This window comes from Natator depressus, chromosome 27 (genome assembly GCF_965152275.1).
Source record: "Natator depressus isolate rNatDep1 chromosome 27, rNatDep2.hap1, whole genome shotgun sequence".
NCBI classification, from domain to species: Eukaryota; Metazoa; Chordata; order Testudines; family Cheloniidae; genus Natator; species Natator depressus.
Window position 1 is genome coordinate 3,721,041 of NC_134260.1, and position 15,274 is coordinate 3,736,314.

The window sequence follows — 15,274 nt, forward strand, 5'->3', positions numbered from 1 at the left end:
GAATGGGGTTTTCACGAGACATGCTCAGCAACCCCAATGTTCCTCTCATTTGCTTTGCAGTAGTGGGGTCGCTCCTCCCACCTGCTCCTGCCAGGGCTTTCCCAGCATCCTGGCTACTGCACCACCATCAACCCCCAGAGGGGTCCTATCCCCTGCCCTGTAACCAATGCAAGGGGCCTCCTGGCCCACCTGAAACTTTGCCAGGCAGCATCCTCTGACTCAAGTTGCAACAACCTGTCAGAGCCTCAAATCCAGCAGCTGGGGGTGGTGAGTAAATATTGTCCTGGCTGCGTCCCCCAGCCCCAGCCCGAGACCTGACACGACCCTTGTTTACCTTGGATCAAAGTGAAATTCTGTCTCCAGAGTCTATATCAGAGCAGAGCAGGCTGGTTTCCAGCACAGAGCCGGGGAGAGAGGGAGGAAGAAGGACCCAGAGGCGGGTGACGTGTGTGTCCCCTTGCGCCTGCCCGTCTGCCTGCACCCCAGGAATGGGGGCCCCAGTAACCCCGGCCTGCCTGCTGCTCCTTCTGCACCTCACAGCTGGGACGCCTGCAGAGCCGTAAGCCCTGTCTGTCCGCGTGGTGGGTGGTGCGGGGGAGATTGGAAGCAGCCAAGGGCACTGATGAGGGGCTGCTCGATCCGAAACTGACGGGACAGTTCCGTTCTTCCCTGGGAATTCAGACTCCGATGCTGGGTCCCTCCTGGGCCCCCTGGTCCTGCGCCTCCCAGCGCCGGGGGAGGTTGGCTCTGGTTAAGACAGAGTCTTGGGGCGCGGGAGAGCTGGGTTCAGTGCCCGGCTCTGCTACAGACGCCCTGTGCGTCCCCAGCCAGACCCCGACCCTCTGAGCCTCAGCTAGGCTCTGTGCCATGGGGTGATAATCCTCTGTGGCTGCCTGCTCTGTCAGCCTGTCACCTCCTCGGGCCACGGCCTGTCTCTGCCTGCGGGTCTGTCCAGCCCCAGTGCAGGGGGGCCAGGCTGGGATGGGTCTCTAGGCCCCAGTGAAATAGAAAACGAATTACCAACGAACGCAGTGTGTTAAACGAACGTCTCAGCCAGAACCTGGGAGTGCCCCGAAGGTGCAAACGCTGAAGGGTCCCTGTGAGAGCGGGTGGAGGCCCCGGGGTGCAGAGTGGTCTGGGGGTGGGGTTGTATCTAAGCCAGTTACTGGCTGCAAAGGGCTCAGGTGCTCAGTCCAGCCCCAGACTAATCAGCCCCCCCCCACCGCCCACGCCGTGCACAGGGGTCTCTGCTCACTCTCAGGGCCACTAGCTGCCCCCTTCTGAGGAGACCGAGCAGCCGAGAGGACGGGGATGGACGGGGACTGAGCCCCTCTCTGTGCCCCTGAGGCCCCTCCAGCTCCGCGGGAGGCAGGCTGGGGCGGTGGATGCAGCGGGGGGCCTTGCCCTGCCCCTGCCCTGTGGTTAGAGAAAAGAACCAGCCTCCAGCCCCCTCGACCCAGCCCTGTCCCCAGCAGGAGGGACACTCAGGAATCGGGAGTCACCCCCGGCCCTGGGGGAGGCTCTGGGCTGTCCCCTCCCGCACTGCCCATGGTGCTTTCCCCTCCCCAGGCACTATGTGGTGGTGAGCCCAGCCGTGCTCTACCACCCGCACACGGGGACGGTGTCAGTTCATCTCAGCGACCTCAACGAGACCATCCGGGTGAGCGTCCGGCTGGAGAGGGGGGATGGACCCAGCGCTATCCCCCTGCTGGAGAGAGAGGTCCAGGAGCCCCGTCTGCACGAGAACGTGCACTTCCAGGTGAGCCCCCGCCCGCAGCCATGGGCACGGCCCCGGGCACTGGCCATGGGCACGGAGCCCGTCAGCCCCGGGTCTGCAGCCCCCGCCCAGCCTCAGGGCCCGGGCACAGCAGGGCTCAGGGGACTGGCCCTGGGCACGGAGCTGGTCACTCACTGGGCAGCTGTAGCCGCAGAACTCGAGACCATCCCTCAGCAGCGACAGGCAGGAGGGAGCGGGGATGGGGTGGGGGGTACAGAGAGCGCCCTGGCTTCCAACTCCATCGAGCGCCCCAGGTTCATGCTCCCTCCCATTCAGGGCCCCAGGCTGGGGAGGGGGTTCCTGTGTTTTGAGGGGCTGGAACAGGGACTCACAAACACCACTGCCCCCCTGCCCACGCGATAGCGGGTCTGCACCACGACCGGCCCGTTACCAGCCGCTGTGGCCTTGCTGGGGTTCCCCGTGTGCAGGTGCCAGCCCCGTCCGGGGGGCAGCAGGAAGTGGCGGAGCTGCACGTCTCGATCCGGGGAGACGCCCTGCACTTCTCTGAGCGGAAGAAAGTACTGCTGCAGGCCCTGGAGCCCGGGACCTTGGTGCAGACGGACAAGGCCGTCTACAAGCCGGGGCAGACAGGTGAGAGGGCAGGAGCTGCTGGAGGGAGAGTCCTGGGGCCCCAGCCCCTTGGGACGGACGCCTGGGCCCTGGGGTCGGGTGGGGGCCTTGCGAGGGACACGGGTCTCTCACTTCTAGGCCTGTCTGCACCTGGTCCCGGGGGCGAGAGGCCCAAAGCCTGAGGCCTGTTTGGGGGTCTGTATGGAACCAAGTGGGGGTCTCAGCCCGTCCTTGGTGATGGCACAGACGCGGCAGGGGGCACCGATCGTCCCCCCCGGCAGCCTCCAGCCACGCAGGGCAGGGCCGTGGTCATTGGCAGAGGGCAGCGTGGGGAAGCTGGCGCTGCACTGCCCGGGCTGTGCCCATTCTGCGGGTTCACAGAGGCCGTCAGTGCCCGGGCGTCCGGCTGGCACCTTCCCCAGCTGGGAATTCACTCAGACAAACCAAGCCGGGGCTGATCCCATCTCTGCCTCTGCTCCTTTCCAGTGAAGTTTCGAATCGTCAGTTTGGACAAAGACTTCATTCCCAGTCCCAGGAAGGTGAGAGCGGGGGGCAGGGGCCGGGGGGCAGGTAACAGGGCCCTGGTGCACTGAACATGTTAGGTATGTTTACACCAGGCAGGCCATTCATCCAATTTGAAATCAGACAGTCCTCTTCCTGGGTGGTTTGCCCCCGTCCAGTACATGCTTGTGTCTGGTATTGGATGGCGGGCGCCCTTTGGAAGAGCGCACTGCTCCGCCCCTGCTGGGGTGAACTCACACACACCGAGTGTGGGAGGTCACGCCAGCGGGGAGGGCCCTCGCCATTCCCGGAAACACCGGGATCTCCGGTATCCTGGGAAGGCCTCAGCCGGTCTTCACTGCTGCTGGGGGCGAGTCTCCCAGGGCAGGTTAACAGACTTGCAATCGCAGGGCTTGTGCTGGCCGGCTGAAAACAGTAGTGTGGACCCACCCCCTGGGGCCTAGTGCCTTGGGCAGTCGCCTCCGTTGTTTGCAGTCTCTTTACTACGCAGAGAGGGGTGATTGCACATGGCATGGAGCCTGAATGAGGGCACTGGGCACCCCCTGGCTTTAGTGAGGTCTGTGATTGGCTGTGGATGCCAGCCCCCCACCCCCGGCATGACAGCCATTAGCACCTTTCAGCCTAACCGCGCTGGGCGCTCTGAGTGAGGTGGCAGAATCGGGCCCAGTGTGGAAACACAGATTGACAGCTCCCCTTCCAGCCATCTCGCCCGGCCACTGGCTGCAACACAGACCCCCGGCCCTTCGACTGTCCCTTGGCAGAGACCCCAGCCTCTCGCCCTCCTCCTCCACGCACAGACCAGCCACCCATTGCCCTGCATCCGCCACTGCAGGGAGGGGAGGGGCCCATGGGAGGTGCGAGGTGCCAGCCTCATGGTCCCAGTGTGGGCAGGGCTGTGGGCTCCCCTTCCGGTCCCTGCTCTCTCGGTCACCCCCGCTGCTGTCTGCATGATCCCCCATGTCTCCAGAGACACCCCGGCCCTGGGGAGGTCACAGGCAGAGCCCTGGGCAGTGGGGGGTGTTTCCTGTCCCTCTAACCAGCCATCTCCTGTCTGTTTGCTTTGCAGCTGCCCCTGGTGACTCTGCAGGTCAGTATGTGCCTCTCCAGCCTCCTCCTCTTCCTGTCTGGCTCATCTGAGGGCACCTGGGTGTGTTCAGTCGTGGGGATCCCAGAGGAGTCTGGGCTGTGACCACAGTGTCCAGCAATCCAGCCCTAGACCCCTCTGCCCCGCTGTGGGGGTGCAAAGCGTCCCAGAGCACAGGGTGTTTCTGGGCTGGGCCACATGGGGGGCAGGGAGGGGGCATTTGTGCCATTGGGTTACGTCCTCCCCACCCCCCCATTGCAGCCTCTGGGGCTGCCTGTCTAGGAGGCAGGTGGGTTTGGGCCTGGCTGGGAACCCTGCCTGAGTCGCTCACCCCGAATGTTCCCAGCCCCCGAACTCCGGGTCAGGTGGTGACTTGATCAGGCCAGTGGGGAACTCAGCGGGGAGCTCCCGTGGGAGCCTGAATGGGGGAAGGGCAGGGGAGGAGGGAGGGTCTCTGGGAGCTGCAGGGGCAGCGGGGAGGGGTGGAGGTTTGCGGGGGCTGTGTGGGGGGCGGGGGACAGGGAACATACCCACAGAGGCCTAGCACTGAGATGGAAATGGTCCCTATGGCGTGTTCCCTGGGCTTCATCCAGGCTGGAGATGGGGCGTTCCTTGAGACCCACAGGTGGTGCCCTTGGGTCAGGGCTGAGGGGCTCTGGCAGGGCCCCCTTGCCCAGCGGCTGCCTGGAGGTGCCTGCTCCAGGCTAAGGAGAAGGATTTGAGCCCCCGTCCGTCGATCCAGCCCCGTCGGCAGCACGAGGCACTCGTGGGCTGCCGGGGACAAGCCGTGTGTGGGGGCAGCTGCTGAGCAGGACGTGTCCGTGTGCCAGGATCCCAGCGGGAACCGCATCGCCCAGTGGCGAGATGTGACTCCGCAGCAGGGCATCGTGGATCTGTCCCTCCCGCTGTCTACAGAGCCGGCCCTGGGGACGTACGCCATCGAGGCACAGGGGACGAGGCACTCGTTCAGCGTGGAGGAATACGGTGAGCAGCGGAGCCCAGGGCAGCGACCAAGGCCGCGGGTCTGGCATGTGGGTTTGGAGGGGGATTCATGAGTCTTCCTGGGGCGAGGTATCCGGGTCAGAGGGTCCCTGGGAGCTCAGAGCCCTGGGACTGGCCCAGGCAGCTCCAAGCTCTCCTGGGCCTCAGCCACGCCTTGCCCAATCCTCCCGCAACAGGACACTGAGCAGGGGGAATTTAGCCTCCCTGCCCTGCCCAGGCCCTGCCCCACCCCACTCTGCTCTAGGGCCTCTGGGGAGGCCTCAGGTCAGCGCCGCTGGGGAGATACAGAGATGGGAATTTCAGTATGGCCAGCCCCAGACATGCCAACATCATCAGTCAGAACCATGACTGTTTCCTGTTTTTGGTCTGACTTTGGATTTCTGCAGCTCCCACCTCCCCGCAGTGTCTGTGGGAGGTGGATGGGGGCAGTTACCGTGTCACCAAAGTTATCGAGGGATCTGATTCTGGCTCCTGCTGCTGGAGCTTCCTGGCTGCCGGATGGGATGGAGCTTCCAGCTTCTCACCAACCCCCTAGCATCTAACTCTATCCCCCCAGCCCCACCTCAGCACCCACCCACATCTGCCCTGTGCCCCCAGCCCCACCTCTGCCCTGCCCCAGCCGAGCAACCCACCCACATTTGCCCTGTGCCCCCCAGCCCCACCTCTGCCCTGCCCCAGCCCAGCACCCACCCACATCAACCCTGTGCCCCCCAGCCCCACCTCTGCCCTGCCCCAGCCGAGCACCCACCCACATGTGCCCTGTGCCCCGCAACGCCATAAGGGGCTCTTCACACATACACACCCTACGCAGAGTGGGTGTTGCTGGGAGAGGGAGGGAAATGTCAGCGGCCCCCTCTCCATCCCCGCCCCCCCCAAAATCTCCTCTGGCTCCTGTGGGGGAGGGGGAGAGAAGAGCTCTGATGTCTCCCTTGAAATAGCTGCCACCTACCCCCACCCTCGCCCCAGACACCTGCCCCTGACCCCCCCAACTACCTCCCACCCCCACTCTCCCACACACCCTTCCTGAGCCCCCCAACTGCCTCCTACTCCCACCCTCACCTTAGATACTCTGCCCCTGATCCTCCACAATACTTCCCTCCTTCCCCTACTGACCAATCCCCCAACCCCTGAGGAGGAGGGAAAAATGCGGCACCCCCCCAAACACACTCCCTCCTTCACTGGCCCATGCCAGCGCTGCACATTCACCCAGCCCCGATACACGCTCCCCTCCTGGGTCCTGGAGGGGAACAGCCAGGACCTCATCAGCCAGAAGAAATGAACATGTCCACTGGGCCCCCATGGTCTCAGCCCCACATGGACCCTGGGGCGTCCTCGCTCTCAGCCCCACACGGACCCTGGCGCGTCCCTGCTCTCAGCCCCACATGGACCCTGGCGCGTCCTCGCTCTCAGCCCCTCACGGACCCTGGCGCGTCCTCGCTCTCAGCCCCACACGGACCCTGGCGCGTCCTTGCTCTCAGCCCCACACGGACCCTGGCGTGTCCTCGCTCTCAGCCCCACATGGACCCTGGCATGTCCTCGCTCTCATCCCCTCACGGACCCTGGCGCGTCCTCGCTCTCAGCCCCACACGGACCCTGGAGCGTCCTCGCTCTCAGCCCCACACGGACCCTGGCGCGTCCTCGCTCTCAGCCCCACACGGACCCTGGAGCGTCCCTGCTCTCAGCCCCACACGGACCCTGGAGCGTCCCTGCTCTCAGCCCCTCACGGACCCTGGAGCGTCCTCGCTCTCAGCCCCTCACGGACCCTGGCGCGTCCTCGCTCTCAGCCCCACACGGACCCTGGCGCGTCCTTGCTCTCAGCCCCACACGGACCCTGGCGTGTCCTCGCTCTCAGCCCCACATGGACCCTGGCATGTCCTCGCTCTCATCCCCTCACGGACCCTGGCGCGTCCTCGCTCTCAGCCCCACACGGACCCTGGAGCGTCCCTGCTCTCAGCCCCACACGGACCCTGGAGCGTCCCTGCTCTCAGCCCCTCACGGACCCTGGAGCGTCCTCGCTCTCAGCCCCTCACGGACCCTGGAGCGTCCTCGCTCTCAGCCCCTCACGGACCCTGGAGCGTCCTCGCTCTCATCCCCTCACGGACCCTGGCGCGTCCCTGCTCTCAGCCCCTCACGGACCCTGGAGCATCCTCGCTCTCAGCCCCACATGGACCCTAGCGCGTCCTCGCTCTCAGCCCCACATGGACCCTGGCGCGTCCTCGCTCTCAGCCCCACACGGACCCTGGCGTGTCCTTGCTCTCAGCCCCTCACGGACCCTGGCGCGTCCCTGCTCTCAGCCCCTCACGGACCCTGGCGCGTCCTCGCTCTCAGCCCCACTTGGACCCTGGCGCGTCCTCGCTCTCAGCCCCACACGGACCCTGGTGCGTCCTCGCTCTCAGCCCCACACGGACCTTGGCGCGTCCTCGCTCCCATCCCTTCACGGACCCTGGCGCGTCCTCGCTCTCAGCCCCACACGGACCCTGGCGTGTCCTCGCTCTCAGCCCCTCACGGACCCTGGCGTGTCCTCGCTCTCAGCCCCTCACGGACCCTGGCGCGTCCTCGCTCTCAGCCCCCCGTGGTCTCTGGCTCAAACGCCAGCTGCCAAGCCCATGTCATTCCTGGCGCTGCCCCTGCCCACTGGGAATCAGGCCGGGGCGACAGAGGCTGTTTTTCAGCTTTATTGTCAAGGGGAGTTGAAAAGAGTCCTGCCAGCTGAGGCTCCTGCTGAAGCCTCTTCCCAGCCCTGCTCCATTTCCAGGCCCTTCCCCTTCCCAGCCTTGCCGGCAGGTTGGTTGGGGGCTGCAAGACCCGGGGAGAAGCTCCAAGGCCGGGGCTGCGGGTCAGTTTCACCCCGTCCCTCTCTGCCCCCCAGTGCTGCCCAAGTTCGAAGTGATCCTCGAGCTGCCCCCCGTGGTGACGGTGCTGGATGAGACGATCCTGCTGCGAGTGTGTGGCCGGTGAGTCTGAAAGCAGCGCTGCCGGGCCGATAAAGGGGGGGCTGGTACCACCCTGGGCCTGACTCTGTCCCCATCGCCCCCAGGCCAGGATCAGACCTGCCCCTTCCCTGCCTGCGCCCCGCTCTGCCCCATGCTCATGGCCAGGCAGGGCACCTTGGGGCTTTCCCTCCCACCCACATGACCAGCCCCACCCCAGCAGGGAGCCCCCCATGGCAGGGGCATTGGCCTCCTCCCCTCCCAGTTACCCTCTCCCTCCCCTCTGTTAAACAGATACAGCTACGGGAAGCCCGTCCTGGGGAGGGTCCAGGCCAGCCTGTGTTGGGAGAAACAACCATCATATCCGTGGTACCATTTTTATCTGGGGCTAACTGAGTGCATGAAGCTCACTGGCCAGGTGAGTGCGACTCGGGATGGAGGGAGGGGAGGTACATGGCATGCTGCTGGAGTAGACTCCTGTCCATGCTTTTCTTACACTGGCCAGAGGGGGCGCTGTGATCTGCCTTGATGATGTTGGTGACATTGGTGTAAAGCTGGTGTCAGTGCAGGCGAATCAGGCCCTGGATCCGTCAGGGTCCCCATCTGGCAGGTCGGGGGGTGGGGACTGGCCGCTGTGTAGCAGGGCTTAGGGACTTATGCACCCCCCGCCCCCGTCCCCTTCACCATAATATCTCAGTGCCTCACTGACCCTCCTAGCCCCAGGAGGCGGGGCAGGCTCCTGTCCTCATTGCACAGATGGGGAACTGAGGCACGGAGATGCTCAGCGTCCGTCTGCGCAGGAAAAACCCTGCGGCAGTGTCTCTGAGCCCAGCTCTGCTGTCTGGGGCTTGCGCCGTGGGGCTAAAGTAACAGTGTAGATGCTCGGCTGCAGCCTGGGCTCCGAGACTCTCCCCCCTCCCCGGGTCTAGAACCTGGACCCGAACGTCGACCTGCTGGTTTTAGCCCCGCAGCTGGGCTCTGAGACTCGGTGCCGCAGGGTGTTTCTGCTGGAGCCGTACTCAGAGGGACTTGCAGGCAGTCTGTGGCAGAGCAGGGACTTGCCCCCAGGTCTCTCCAGACCTAGGCCAGTGCCCTAGGTTACGGGGCCTCCCTTCCTCATCAGCAGCTCTCGTTAGGCGGGGGCACTGTAAAGACACAGATCTCCCCGAATGCTCTCAGTCCTGGGGGGTTGGGGGGCTGATTGGAATTATCCAGCGTTAACACAATGATGGGGGACAAGCACCAGGGGATGGTCACGAGTGGCCAGGGCCTCTGTTTTACGTCTCATCCATCCACAGCAGCTCCAGCTGCACAGCGCCCCCTAGCGCCGTGCTGGGATACCGGTGTCAGGGCCGACTCCAAGGTGTGAGCGCCCCCTGCTGCTGACTTCAGCACCCAGGTTTTCTTTGAGTGTCTCCCGTCCAAGCGCTAACCAGGCCAAGCCCGATTAGAGACCTGCTGAGCTGACACCTGCAGGGCCTGGTGCAGAGCTGCTGCTAACAGGCCGTGATTCTCTCCCTCCAGACTGAGAGCAACGGCTGCTTTTCCAGAGAGGTGGGGACGGCTCCCTTCAACCTGACCCACTACGGCTACAAGAGGAGCCTCCAGGCCAAGGCCTCTCTCATGGAGGAGGGGACAGGTGGGACTGAAATCAAGCACACATGCACGCCCCCAGGCAGCCCCCAGCAGTAAACCCCCAGGGGCAGAGGGGTCTCACTTGCACATGTGGTAATGTCGTTTGTACCCCAGCTGCTTTAGAGATGGGCCCAAGAGGTAGCGTCTGGGGGTTGGATCTGGGGTTCTGGTTCAGCCCATCTCTGGATCGATCCCCCATGAGGAGTTCAGACCTGGGTACATTCATGCAGAGACTAAACAGCCTCCCGCGAGTGGCCTCTGGCTTTGGACTGAGCTGGCAGAGCGGAGTGAAGGCCCAGCCTGTGTCGCTGGGTCCTGAGTCACGGCCTCAGTGACGTTAGCGCTTAGCGTTCAAAACTGCAAGTGCTAATCGCTTAGTAATGACCCCAGATAACTCCACATTTAACCCAGAAGAATCCTGATTTCCAGAGCAGTTGACACCCATTTGGCTGAAAACTGTAACTGTGGGGTGGCTACAGCGTTACCCTTGGGTGCTGACATCAGCGATGGCGAAGTGGCTGGAGGAGAGCGGGTCCAGAATGGCAACGGGTCACTGGGCACTTCTGAAAACGGCCCTTTCTGGGGGCAGGCACTGTGCCGAGAGGCCTATGTGCGGGTCAGCTCTGGGGCCGTTCAGTTAAGAGCTCTCTGCTGGGGAAAGGGCTGCAGCGCAGGAGAGCCTGCTGGCAAATGTCAAGTGGCTGGTTTGGGATTAAGCCCCATGGGAAGGTGGATCTAAATTTTCTAGTTTCGAGATTCCCCAGAAAAATCCTTCTCTGACCCCAGCCAAACTTCCCAAATTCTCCACCAAGATCACACCCTCCAGCCCATAGCGAGAGGGGGTAGAAACGGCTGCACGTATTGTTATGGAGAGAAATCTGGGATGTAGCCTGAACTCTGGTGTCGCTCCCGGCACCTTCCTCCTATCGTCCCTCCCTCTCCTGCTAGGGGTGGAGCTCAACGCAACCAAGCGCTGCGACATCGTGTCTGAAATCGCTACGGTGACCTTTGAGGACGCTGACGCTACCTACAAGGCTGGAATCCCCTACACTGGCAAGGTAACAGGATTACCAGTGTGACAGAGTGGAATATGTCTGAACCAAACTGTAACCTCCATTTACACTGACTGTTTGCCAGATGTGCTGCACATCTGGTGCACATGTTCCCCATGCACTGGAGATCAGAATGCTTTAGCTGTGCTCTCCATGTCCTCAAGCCCCCTCTTACCGAGGGCACAATGGGGGTTGAGCAACCAGCCAACCCTTAGTTCCTTCTCAGGGCCTCTGGCTGTGAGACAGAGCCAGCAGCAGTGTCTGGTCTCCTGCTCCGCTGAAGTTTTTCTCTTTACGTTTTGTAAATAACAATTTTTGATAGTGGTTTAGTTAGTTTAGCTGAACTCTCCGGTTTTAGGGAGGATTTGAGTCTTAGACGCCCTCTCCTCGGAGCAAAGAATTTCGGCCATACTTACAGGGCGGGGGAGTCTAGCCTGGGAAGCAGGGACTCTGAAAAAGATGTGGGGGTCGTGGTGGATAATCAGCTGACCATGAGCTCCCAGTGCGACGCTGTGGCCAAAAGAGCTAATGCGATTCTGGAATGGATAAACGGGGGACTCTCGAGTAGGATACTCTGTATTTGGCAGGGGTGCAACTGATGCTGGAACACTGTGTCCAGTTCCGGTGCCCACAATTCAACAAGGATATTGATAAATTGAAAAGGGTTCGGAGAAGAGCCCCAAGAATGGTGAAAGGATTAGACAAGACGCCTTATAGTGAGAGACAAAGAGCTCAATTTATTTAGCTTAAGAGAGAGAAGGTTAAAGGGTGACTTGATTACAATTTGTAAATATCAGGGAACATATATCCAATCTAGCAGAGAAAGGTCGAACACAATCCAATGGCTGGAAGTTGAAGCTTGACAAATTCAAACTGGAAATATGGTGTAAATTTTTTATAGTGAAGGTAATTAACCAACAATTTACTGTGGTTCTTGATGGATTCTCCATCCCTGACCATTAGTAAATGAAGACGGGATGTTGTTCTAACAGATCAGCTCTGGGAATTATTTTGGGGCAGTTCTCTGGCCTGTGCTATGCAGGAGGTCAGACTGGATGATCACAATGGTCCCTTCTGGCCTTGGAGTCTATGAATCGTGGTACCGGAGGGTAGGGCTGTGAGGTGAGCAATTGCTGTCTTCTCCAAGTACAGGGGGGTTTAGTCCCTAGGATTTAAATTATGTTCCTCATGTGGGTCTGCCATGCCTGGAACGAGGGACACTCTAATGTGTGTCTGTATTGTCTGGGTACACAGACACACATTAGAGAGCAGTGCAGGGACTTCAGAGCCCTCCCAAAATGGGCTGTGAAATCCAGGGAGACTAGACTGAAAGTATTTCTCATGCAGAAGTCTAGGAGGCCAGGCTCAGTCCCGAAAGAGATGCAGGATTCTCCTAGGACCAATTCATCCTTGGGTAAAAAGTACCCTGGCAGCCATCTCTTCAACCTCTAAGGCTGTGCCTGCCCCGGTTAGCGACCTCAAGTGTGATGGACACCATCCTGCCAAGGAGCATGGGAGTAGTTCTCCTCCCCAGGTGCCTGCTAAGTCACCTCTTTCTTTGTCACTTAAGAAGGGCAGCTCGAGACCAATCCCTGGTCCCTCTGGTGCCCAAAGAGAGGGAGTCCTGAGTCCTTGGTTCCACTGCTGTCTCATCCCTTGAAGCCCAGAGATGATTTCACTTGGGGGTGGCCGCTCAGCACCACTGCTTCCGGCACAGTCATTGCTGCGGGTGCAGTCGGCACCACTGTTTTCCGCACCGACCCATCGCCACCAGAGCTCTCGCCTTCGTTGCGCCAGGTGCCGCTCTCCTCAGCGCCTCTGCTACCCGCACCTGTGGCCCGGACATCCCATTTCCTGCACTCAGCATCCATTGCATGGGTCCTTCAGCGCCGCTGCTGGCAGTGCTGAATCTCGTTTCGCGTCCCGCACTGACAGGCACAGCGCCAGGCGATTGGACCATTTCTGAACTCCCAGACGCCCCTTCGTTGGCTCCCTGGGGAGCAATAGGGGAGATTTTAAAGGCCCCAGTCAGAAAAGCCACGTCTAGCTGGCCTAGTGGCTGGGGGAAGCCGTAGACGCGATATATCCTGTTTGTAGTAAGGCTTTTGACATCCTCATAAGCAAAGTTGGGAAATGTGATCTACATCGGGGTTCGCACCCTTTTTCTTTCTGAGCCTCCCACTAAACATGCTGTAAAAACTCCACAGCCCCCCTCTGCCACAACAACTGGTTTTCTGCATATAAAAGTCAGGGCCGGTGTGAAGGGATAGGAAGCAGGACAATTGCCCCACGCGGTGGGGTTTCAGCCCTCTGCCCTGGGCCCCAGCATGTCTAACACTGGCCCTGTTTGTTGGACCCCCTGAAACCTGCTCACATCCCCCCAGGAGCCCCTGTCCCCCTGGTTGAAAATCACTGGTCTAAATGAAATTACTGCAAGGTTGGTGCACAACTGGTTGAAACCCCCATACTCAAGGGGTAGTTCTCAATAGTTTGCTCCAGTCTGGGAAGACGTGTCCAGTGTGGTCCCACGGGGTCAGTCCTGGGTCCGGTACTACTCAGTATTTTCATTAAAGACTTGGATAATGGAATGGAGAGTGCGCTTATAAAATATGTGGATGATCCCAAGCAGGGAGGGGTTGCGAGCACTTTGGAGGACAGGATTAGAATTCATAATGACTCTGACAAATTAGTGAATTGGTCTGAAATCAACAAGATGAAATTAGTTAAAGACTAGTGTGAGGTACTACGCTTAGGAAAACAAAAAGGAGTCCGGTGGCACCTTAAAGACTAACAGATTTATTTGGGCATAAGCTTTCATGAGTAAAAACCCCACTTCTTCAGATGCATGGAGTGAAAATGACGGATGCAGGCATTATTATACGGACACATGAAGAGAAGGGAGTTACCTCACAAGTGGAGAACCAGTGTTGACAGGGCCAGTTCAGTCAGGGTGGATGTGGTCCACTCCCAATAATTGTTGAGGAGATGTCAATACTCAGAGAGGGGAAGTTGCTTTTGTTGTGAGCCAGCCACTCCCAGTCCCTATTGAAGCCCAAATTAATGGTGTTAAATTTGCAAATGAATTGTAGTTCTGCAGTTTCTCTTTGAAGTCTGTTTTTGAAGTTTTTTGTTGAAGTACGTCTACTTTTAAACCTGTTATAGAATGTCCACGGAGATTGAAGTGTTCTCCTACTGGCTTTTGTTTTGTGTCCATTTATTCTTTTACATAGAGACTGTCTGGTTTGACCCATGTACATGGCAGAGGGGCATTGCTGGCATGTGATGGCATATATAACATTAGTAGATATGCAGGTGAATGAGTCCTTGACGGTGTGGCTTGTGTGGTTGGGTCCTGTGATGGTGTCGCTAGGGTAGATATGGGGACAGAGAAGGCAAGGGGGTTTGTTACAGGGATTGGTTCCTGGGTTAGTGTTTCTGTGGTGTGGGGTGTAGTTGCTGGTGAATGTTTGCTTCAGGTTATGGGGCTGTCTGTAAGTGAGGACTGGCCTGCCTCCCAAGATCTGTGAGAGTGAGGGATCGTTTTCTAGAATAGGTTGTAGATTGTTGATGATGTGCTGGAGAGGTTTTAGCTGGGGGCTGTATGTGATGGCCAGGGGTGTTCTGTTATTTTCCTTGTTGGGCCTGTCCTGTAGTACGTGACTTCTGGATACCTGTCTTGCTCTGTCAATCTGTTTCCTCACTTCCCCAGGTGGGTATTGTAGTTTTAAGAATGCTTGATAGAGATCTTGTAGGTGTTTGTCTCTGTCTGAGGGGTTGCAGCAAATGCGGTTGTATCTTAGGGCTTGGCTGTAGACAATGGATCGTATGATGTGTCCTGGATGGAAGCTGGAGGCAAGTATAGCGGTCAGTAGGTTTCCGGTATCGGGTGGTGTTTATGTGACCATCGCTTATTTGCACTGTAGTGTCCAGGAAGTGGATCCCTTGTGTGGACTGGTCCAGTCTGATGTTGATGGTGGGGTGGAAATTGTTGAAATCCAGGTGGAATTCTTCAAGGGCCTCCTTCCCATGGATCCATATGATGAAGATGTCACTTAGGAAGGAGAAGTCAAATGAACAACTACAAAATGGTGAACACCTGGCCAGGTGATAGTGCTGCTGGAAAGGGTCTGGGAGTAATAGCCCCCAGTCCTCTGAGCGTCCCCTATAGTGTCCGGCCCCTTCTCCACTGGGCACTCACAGAATTACCAGGCCTGCTGCTCCCAAAGGACCAGTGCACCACAGCTTACTAGGTTTCAGAGTAACAGCCGTGTTAGTCTGTATTCGCAAAAAGAAAAGGAGGACTTGTGGCACCTTAGAGACTAACCAATTTATTTGAGCATGAGCTTTCGTGAGCTACAGCTCACTTCATTGGATGCATTCTGCAATTTCCACAGTATGCATCCGATGAAGTGAGCTGTAGCTCACGAAAGCTCATGCTCAAATAAATTGGTTAGTCTCTAAGGTGCCACAAGTCCTCCTTTTCTTTTCACAGCTTACTAGTTATGTCTTAGATCCCAGCTCCCAAGGGAGGCATGCAGGGTGCAGGCACAACCAGTGGACACTGGTGGCTAATGCATTCAGATCTCCAGTGCGCAGGGCATATGCGCACCAGAAGTGGAGCACATATAGACACCACATCTTGAAGAACTCTAGTTAGTAACAGGTAAGTACCTTCCCACTGTATGATGTGCTGTGCACATGC

General features: G+C 59.3%; 1 protein-coding gene across 1 annotated transcript in view; it reads left to right on the forward strand.

Moving 5' to 3' along the window:
• Positions 1–488: 488 nt before the first annotated feature.
• Positions 489–15,274, forward strand: part of LOC141978356 (alpha-2-macroglobulin-like protein 1) — a 46,016-nt gene continuing 31,230 nt past the window's right edge. The window contains exons 1-10 of the mRNA XM_074940390.1: positions 489–559; positions 1,570–1,759; positions 2,206–2,368; positions 2,834–2,886; positions 3,936–3,956; positions 4,784–4,937; positions 7,825–7,909; positions 8,180–8,303; positions 9,410–9,524; positions 10,469–10,578. Of these exons, the coding sequence (XP_074796491.1) occupies positions 489–559; positions 1,570–1,759; positions 2,206–2,368; positions 2,834–2,886; positions 3,936–3,956; positions 4,784–4,937; positions 7,825–7,909; positions 8,180–8,303; positions 9,410–9,524; positions 10,469–10,578 (1,086 nt within the window). The remainder of the gene's footprint in view (positions 560–1,569; positions 1,760–2,205; positions 2,369–2,833; positions 2,887–3,935; positions 3,957–4,783; positions 4,938–7,824; positions 7,910–8,179; positions 8,304–9,409; positions 9,525–10,468; positions 10,579–15,274) is intronic.